We start from the raw sequence: 9,114 nt of genomic DNA, 5'->3' as shown, positions 1-9,114 counted from the left end.
TTTGAATAGAGTGGAGAGAGATTAGAACCCCTGTCAGGTTTTATTGTTGTCTGTGTCCCCGTTACAGAGATTCACCCTCTCTATGTGGCCTCAACCTGTATCCCAAGTTGTGGGTTGTCCCCAGAAAATAGAGGGGAAACCTTCCAAGGCGGACACTAGTTTTGGTGACCTGGGGGGTCCAAAAAATGTCTTTATTTTGCAGGGATTTGCTCTCACTTCCTGTTTGGCTATGGGACAGGAATAGGGTGACCACGTGTCCCGGATTTCCTGGGACAGTCCTGCATTTTACAGGTCTGTCCGGGGCACCTTCATTCCAGGACAATACTGTGTCCCGCAATGAAATGAACACAGCCACCCCCCCGGCCAATCTGATGCCCCCAAAAAAGGCCACCACATCACCACTTTACTCACTGACAGTACTTGTCCTGGCCGGGAATGCCTGGAGGAACACAATCTGATTTTTGGGAAGGGAGGGTGTCCCTGAATGGTAGTTTGGAAATGTGGTCACCCTAGACAGGAAGTGAAGAGAAATCTCCCAATAGGGCACGGACAGTGAAAAAAAAACTGACAGGGGTTATAATATCCTTCTATAACTCTATCCAAAATGAAAAAGTTTTGCCTATAGTCTTACTTTAATATTTGATTTTGGAAAAAACACATAAATTATGTCACCCCACTGCTGATTATAACAAAAAATGTCCAACAAAATTCTAGCAGCGTATCCCATAATGGGCAGTGACCAATGACAGGAGGGGTGTAACCAATGACAGGAGGAGGTGTGGCCAATGACAGGGGGCGGGGTGGACAGGTCAGAGACATGTGTCTATGGAGGTTCCCTGTGTGATCCCGGTTGGCGCTCCTCCCCCTCCTGTGACCCGGATGTAGTGCGGTCGGTAGGGTGGCAGTGGCCGGGGGTGTAGAATGATCTGCTGAACTCCTGTGCTCCGCTCACATATGGCACCAATGGGCATCCGTCTGTCCCCGCTGGGGATCGGGGTGTTCTGCCTGCTGGGGCTCGGTGTCCTCTATCACGTCTATTCGGGGCTGCTGACATGGCGCTTGTCGGCCTTCCTATTGGGGGATCGGGCCGGTAGCGGAGGAGGAGAGAGCGGTACGGTGGATCTGCGGGATCTGCTGGCGGCGGCGGTGCAGGCGGCGGAGCTGGGAGGGGTGGAGGTGAGGACGGTACGGGAGAGCAACAAGCTGAACGAGAACTCCAAGGGGAAGACCCGAGAGGGGGCGGATGACAAGATGACCCGGGGGGACCTCCTCTCCAACCGGAGGATGGCCAGCCTCATCAAGAACACCTTCCCCGGGGTGCAGGTCAGTCCACACCGGAGACACACACCAGGGACTGGCCGTGTATAGGGGGGTGCACAATGTCTGATCCTGTATGTAGGGGGGGGGTGCACAATGTCTGATCCTGTATGTAGGGGGGGTACACAATGTCTGATCCTGTATGTAGGGGGGGGGGTGCACAATGTCTGATCCTGTATGTAGGGGGGGGGGGTGCACAATGTCTGATCCTGTATGTAGGGGGGGGGGTGCACAATGTCTGATCCTGTATGTAGGGGGGGTGCGCACAATGTCTGATCCTGTATGTAGGGGGGGGGGGGGGGTGCACAATGTCTGATCCTGTATGTAGGGGGGGGGGGTGCACAATGTCTGATCCTGTATGTAGGGGGGGGGGGGGGCACAATGTCTGATCCTGTATGTAGGGGGGGGGGTGCACAATGTCTGATCCTGTATGTAGGGGGGGGGTGCACAATGTCTGATCCTGTATGTAGGGGGGGGGTGCACAATGTCTGATCCTGTATGTAGGGGGGGTGCACAATGTCTGATCCTGTATGTAGGGGGGGGGGGTGCACAATGTCTGATCCTGTATGTAGGGGGGGGTGCACAATGTCTGATCCTGTATGTAGGGGGGGGGGTGCACAATGTCTGATCCTGTATGTAGGGGGGGGGTGCACAATGTCTGATCCTGTATGTAGGGGGGGGGGGTGCGCACAATGTCTGATCCTGTATGTAGGGGGGGGGGTGCGCACAATGTCTGATCCTGTATGTAGGGGGGGGTGCGCACACAATGTCTGATCCTGTATGTAGGGGGGGGGGTGCGCACAATGTCTGATCCTGTATGTAGGGGGGGTGCACAATGTCTGATCCAGTATGTAGGGGGGGGGTGCACAATGTCTGATCCAGTATGTAGGGGGGGGGTGCACAATGTCTGATCCTGTATGTAGGGGGGGGGGGGTGCGCACAATGTCTGATCCTGTATGTAGGGGGGGGGTGCACAATGTCTGATCCAGTATGTAGGGGGGGGGTGCACAATGTCTGATCCAGTATGTAGGGGGGGGGGGGTGCACAATGTCTGATCCTGTATGTAGGGGGGGGTGCGCACAATGTCTGATCCTGTATGTAGGGGGGGGGGTGCACAATCTCTGATCCAGTATGTAGGGGGGGGGGGTGCACAATGTCTGATCCTGTATGTAGGGGGGGGGGGGGTGCACAATGTCTGATCCTGTATGTAGGGGGGGGGGTGCACAATGTCTGATCCTGTATGTAGGGGGGGGGTGCACAATGTCTGATCCTGTATGTAGGGGGGGGGGGTGCACAATGTCTGATCCTGTATGTAGGGGGGGTGCACAATGTCTGATCCTGTATGTAGGGGGGGGGGGCGCACAATGTCTGATCCTGTATGTAGGGGGGGGTGCACAATGTCTGATCCTGTATGTAGGGGGGGGTGCACAATGTCTGATCCTGTATGTAGGGGGGGGGGTGCACAATGTCTGATCCTGTATGTAGGGGGGGGGTGCGCACAATGTCTGATCCTGTATGTAGGGGGGGGGGGGTGCGCACAATGTCTGATCCTGTATGTAGGGGGGGGTGCGCACACAATGTCTGATCCTGTATGTGGGGGGGGGGGTGCGCACAATGTCTGATCCTGTATGTAGGGGGGGTGCACAATGTCTGATCCAGTATGTAGGGGGGGGGGTGCACAATGTCTGATCCAGTATGTAGGGGGGGGTGCACAATGTCTGATCCTGTATGTAAGGGGGGGGGGGTGCGCACAATGTCTGATCCTGTATGTAGGGGGGGGTGCACAATGTCTGATCCAGTATGTAGGGGGGGGGGGTGCACAATGTCTGATCCAGTATGTAGGGGGGGGGGGGTGCACAATGTCTGATCCAGTATGTAGGGGGGGGGGTGCACAATCTCTGATCCAGTATGTAGGGGGGGGGGTGCACAATGTCTGATCCTGTATGTAGGGGGGGTGGTGCACAATGTCTGATTCTGTATGTGGGGGGGGCGCACAATATCTGATCCTATTCTGTATGTAGGGGAAGAGGGGGTGCGCACAATGTCTGATCCTGTATTTAGGGGGGGGGGGTGCACACAATGTCTGATCCTGTATTTAGGGGGGGTGGGGGGTGCGCACAATGTCTGATCTGATCTTATATGTAGGGGAGGCACTGGGAGCATGTCGGCTCTACTGTACGATGACAGCGGCAGGAATCTGTTGATCCTGCCACCTGTGAGCAGCTAGCTGCGGCCGCTGAGCCCTGTACACTTCAATGACAGGTCGCCCCCCCCCCGGATCTAATACTGCCCATACATAGAGGGGCGGGTCCAACCAGTCTGATCACAAAAGAGTGAGATGATAAAAATAGCACAGACCGTTTTGTGTCACTGCTGACAGCAACCATCATAGGTTGTCCTCCTCTGTGTTTGTCATTTGAGATTGCTGGAAAAGCGGCATATTTCTGGCCATTGTTGGGCAGTGTGGTACCTAGTTGGGTACACAGGTGCTGAGCCTTCTAATGGAACCCGGCCCTGTTCTGGAAAGGTCAGTGCCGTGTACACAAGAGGTGCGACACCATGCAATACAAACATTATATAACAGAGGAGTAATCATAGGCTGACAATACAAGTCTGTCTAGTTCAACCAGCAGAAAAAAACACGTAACAAACTGAAGTTAGAAGCTGATTGGCTGCCATGCACAGCTGCAGACATGCCTCGAAGCCAATTTCATTTAAAGCAGTTGTAATCCACTTTTTACTACATGTAGACTAGGTTCACACTGCTGCGAATTCAAAATCGCGGTAAAATCGCAATTTTTACCGCGATTTCGCGGCTGTGGTTTTGCCGCGATTTAAGAGACATCTGTGCAGGGTTCAATGTAAATCGCGGCCCAAAATCGCAAAAAGTAGTACAGGAAATACTTTTTGAAATCGTTGCAGCGCCGCAGATGCGGCGTCGCACCGATTAGGACGGTGCCATTGCCGCCGATTTGACATGTGAAATCGCATCTCAAATCGTACCCAGTGTGAACCTGGGCGTAAGCCTAGAATGAGGCATGCCTGTAGCTCCCCCGGTTATCTCCTATCTGCACGGTTTTGGAGATGTCCCCTGTATCAGCATGTGCCAACGTCATATGGAGCGTGCCCGCACAGTAACCCCCTGGGTAAGTGCCTCTCCTAGGGGGTTTACAGATGCCAGGAGGAGCAGCAAGAGCCGCCAGGAGACCCCAGAAAACGAGGTTCGGGGCCACTCTGTGCAAAACAGAATGCACAGTGGAGGTAAGTATGACATGTTTGTTATAAAAAAACAAAAAGGTGGGGGGGAGGGGTATAGTAACCCTCTAACCACTTGGCACCCACCTTCAAATGACAAGGTCTCTATGAAGAGCCGACCACACGGCTCTTTAACCACTTGCCTACACGGCACCTGCTGACCAGGCCATTTTTCAGCGCTGTCGCACCTATTCATCAGAATGCATGTGGAGTCACTTATTAGTGTTGGGGACCACAGATACCAGGGTGCCTGCCTTGGCGAGGCTCTGTGGCTTATGCATGCATTTGCAAATGTGTGCAGACTAAACCCCTGCTTTTAACGCATACTGTAATGCCGCGTACACACAACCGTTTTTTCATCACAAGAAAAACGCAATTTTTTTAAATGGTCGTGTGTAGGTTCCAGAGCATTTTTATCAACGAGAAAAATGCCAATTAAAAATGTAGAACCTGCTCTATTTTTTCTTTTCGTGAAAAATGGTCGTGTGTACGCTTTAACGAGGGGGTGGAAAACGTGCATGCTCAGAAGCAAGTTATGAGACAGGGAAATTGGCAAAAGCACCCCAAAGGGTAGCGCCATTCGAATGGAACTTCCCCTTTAGGCTAGGTTCACATTGCTGAGAATTCAAAATCGTGCAAGTTTTTTTTTTTGTTTTTTTTAACCGCAATTTTGCGAATTTGCCGAGATCTTACCGCGATTTTTGTGGCTGCATTTTGAAGCAATTTACGAGCGCAATTTCAGGGAATGCCAGTCTATAGAGCTGAATTCTAATTGCACACGGATCAAACTCACACAGGACCCTTTTTTCCCTGCAGCTTATATTCGCAACGCATTGATGTTAACGGCATTAATGTTAAACTATGTAATTTAAATGACTTTCGAATTTGCGAAATGGTACAGCCAGACCCAAATGACGATCTAATCTATTATGTATTCAAAAAAGAATTCCATAAATACTTAAAGGGGTTATAAAGGTACATGTTTTTTTTACCTTTATGCATTCTATCCGAGGATTAGCGCCCCCCCCCCCCCCCTCATTTACTTACCTGACCCCTCGAAAGTCCCACACCGTGAACGCACTGGCTTCCCAGCCGCCGTTTTTGGCTCATTCATTGGTTGATTGATGGCAGCACAGCCATTGGCTCCCGCTGCTGTCAATCAAATCAATGATGTGGCGCGCCGGGGCCGAGTGGTACAGTCGGCGGCTATAGCCACCGACTGTATCACGGGAGCGCACCCGCAAGAACTAACCCCCGTGGGAGAGAGCTCCCATGAAGGGGGTTGGTTCTTGCAGGGAGGAGCAGAGACAGCCGCCGAGGGACCCCAGAAGACCAGGATCAGGGGCCAGTGTGTGCAAAGTGAGCTGCACAGTGAAGGTAAGTATAACATGTTATTTAAAGAAAACGGGAACCTTTAGTGTCCCTTTTAATCCATAAATATGGGTTTAAGGCAGGGCTAGACAAGTCCCGGGCGCCAGGTCGCCATGGCGACTAGAAATAGGGTCCTGGCGACTTGGCTTGGAAGGGGGGCGCCATCTGGTGGTGAGCCGTTGGTATTACAAGTTATTACCACCAGATGTGTAAGCTGTCGCCATCTGGTGGTGGCCGTTGGTATTACAAGTTAAGCATTACAAGTTAAACAGCAATTCTAATGTAATTTTTCACTGCCATCTTCTTCCCTCTAATTAGAACCCCCAAACATTATATATATATATATATATTTTTTATCCTAACACCCTAGAGAATAAAATGGCGATCGTTGCAATACTTTCTGTCATGCCGTATTTGCGCAGCGGTCTTACAAGCGCACTTTTTTGGGAAAAAATTACACTTTTTTTAATTAAAAAATAAGACAACAGTAAAGTTATCCCCATTTTTTTTTTTTATATTATGAAAGATAATGTTACGCGAGTAAATTCATACCCAACGTTCGCTCGTGGAATGCCGACAAACTTTTACCCTTTAAAATCTTCATAGGCGACGTTTAAAAAAATCTACAGGTTGCATGTTTTGAGTTACAGAGGAGGTCTAGGGCTAGAATTATTGCTCTCGCTCTACCAATCGCGGCAATACATTACATGTGTGGTTTGAACACCGTTTACATATGCGGGCGCTGCTCACGTATGTGTTCGATTCTGTGCGCAAGCTCGTCGGGACGGGGTGCGTTTTCTGGCTCCTAACTTTTTTAGCTGGCTCCTAGATTCCAAGCAAATTTGTCAACCCCTGGTTTAAGGTAAATTTCAAAACTAGACTATTAAAGAGGAAATAAAAGGGTAACACCAATAAATGCTCTGAATGCTGAACTAGAAAAAAAAAAATCGGCATGATATATCGGCCTCCGCAATTTCTAAATATCGGCCAGAGAAAAACCCACATTGGTCGATCTCTGACAGCAACCCGGCTCGGCCCAAACTACTAAAGTGATTGCAAAGCTAGAGTTTGGCTTTAAAATAGGACATCCTCCCAGCTTCTGTTGAACCTTTCCAGTGGATGTGATCGGGGTTTTTATTGGTCCAATAGCGCTCTGTTCTTGTGGTGAGCTAAGCTGTTATGGTAGGGCACAAATCTTGGACACATCGTGATACAGAACCACTGTCTGTGTGAACATTTTATACTGAGAAGAGTTATTCAAACGTTCTACTTTGTTTCAGGTGAATACTGAAGAGCATCTTGAGGAAGCTGATAAGGAGTCGATCAGCTGGGATCGGAAAATGCCAGATGATATTAAAGACAAAATCCAGAATGCAAAATTAGTTCCCACAGAAAGTATTACTGTATGGATAGATCCACTGGATGCAACACATGAGTATACAGGTATACAAGTCATCAGCTGATAACATGTAGGATATTCCACTTCCATCTACAGCGCTGGGAAAAAGTATTTGCCCCTTTACTGGTTTATTTTTATTTTTTTGCATACAGACAGTCCCCGGGTTACAAACAAGATAAGGTTTGTTGTTAAAGCGGAGTTCCACCCATTTCTTCAACTTCCTTGAAACCCAAAGCCCACCTGTAGAACAGTCTGTAATGACAATTATTATTTTTCTAGATACCGTATTTATCGGCGTATAACACGCACCCTAACTTTAACCTCCCTGGCGGTATGATTCCGTCTGGAATTACGTACCAAAAGCGGTACAATTATTTTGCAAGGAAATTTGGCGTTTTATACTGTAGGTCTGTAATTTTTAGGAATAACTCACTTAAATCTGACCAAACAAGAGTCTTGTAGGCATCCCGGGTATGATTTTTTTTTTTTTAAAACAATTATAAATTATAATATAATAAATAATTATAACAAATAATATAATTATAATAAAAATGATTCAATAATGTAATCAACTCAAAATCACTGAAATTTGCTCAGTTGCAGAATTGTCGCTGTCATTATTTTATTTTTTTATGACGTATTTCCCCACAAATCGCTATCGCACAATTCTGCAAGTGATTATAATTTATTATCGCTGTTTTCTAGCTGATCTAAAACCATTTTTGACATAAAGGGACACTTTTGGACAATATACAGTTTGCAGGGAGAAAGAACAGTTTTTATTATATAAAAGTACATGCAGGGCACTGGGCAGACCACTAGGGACAAGGGGGGTGTGTATTTTTTACATACAGTACTGTAATCTATAAGATTACAGTATACTGTATGTATTGTGTTTGTTTACTTTGAATTTGGCGCCGATCTCCGCTCCCGTGCGTCGTAACGTCGCAGGGAACGGAAATCGGCGGCACACTGGGACACTGTGTGAATCGAGCGAGGTCCCGCTCGCTCACACAGCGGGGATGCTGCAAGGTAAGTAACTTGTCTGTGGATGCTGCGTGGTAAGCCGCGCCGCTGCACGCTCTGCACATCTACCCCCAGCGTGACTCGGGGATACCGATCCTAGCATTGAAAATCCACGAGTCACGCTCGGGGATACCACCAGGCAGGTTAAGAGGGAATTTTCAGGAAAAAACTTTCCACAGCCCCCTGCCTATAACACACAGGCACAGTTTACCCTCTATTTTCAGGGTAAAAAAGTGAGTGTTATACGCCAATAAATACAGTACTTTGTTTTTCTTTTTATAGTCTGCACTTCCGGGCCTTGCCGCCTCATCGGCATTAGGCATTTGCTAGGACTGCTGGGATGTCTGCTTCATCTATCCCAGGAGTCTTTTTGAATTCAGTCTTGATTGACGGGTTGCCATCGCAATGGGGCGGGAACTTCTGCCGCCATTGTTATAGCAACCTGTAAACACCAGTGTGCCGCGCTGCATCCTTACTGCGCAGGTGCAACATCGTGACGTGCATGCTGGGTAACCAGTCGCACAGAGTCCCGGAAGAAAGTAGGAGCGGGCTTCCGATGCCCACACCTGCCGTTATGATGTGATAAACATCCTAATTGTAACTAATAAGAAGCAATACACTTATACCAGTATCCTATTTGTATTATGCCAAAAAAAGAGAATAACGGGGGTTCTTTTTGGAGAAAACTGACAAGGAGACTGGAGCTCCGCTTTAAAGGAGTTGTAAAGGAAAAAAATGTTTCACCT

General features: G+C 48.7%; 1 protein-coding gene across 1 annotated transcript; it reads left to right on the top strand.

Moving 5' to 3' along the window:
- Nucleotides 1-781: 781 nt before the first annotated feature.
- On the top strand, nucleotides 782-7,386 carry BPNT2 (3'(2'), 5'-bisphosphate nucleotidase 2; the record flags this gene model as incomplete). The annotated part of the gene is given in 2 exon segments (XM_040354236.1): nucleotides 782-1,323; nucleotides 7,224-7,386. Coding segments are annotated over 2 exon segments (532 nt in total), but the record flags the coding sequence as incomplete, so codon positions are not given.
- Nucleotides 7,387-9,114: the final 1,728 nt, after the last annotated feature.

Source organism: Rana temporaria, chromosome 5 (genome assembly GCF_905171775.1).
Source record: "Rana temporaria chromosome 5, aRanTem1.1, whole genome shotgun sequence".
Classification (NCBI taxonomy): domain Eukaryota; kingdom Metazoa; phylum Chordata; class Amphibia; order Anura; family Ranidae; genus Rana; species Rana temporaria.
The sequence above is the reverse complement of the archived record's forward strand: the minus strand, read 5'-3'. Positions and strand labels throughout refer to the sequence as shown.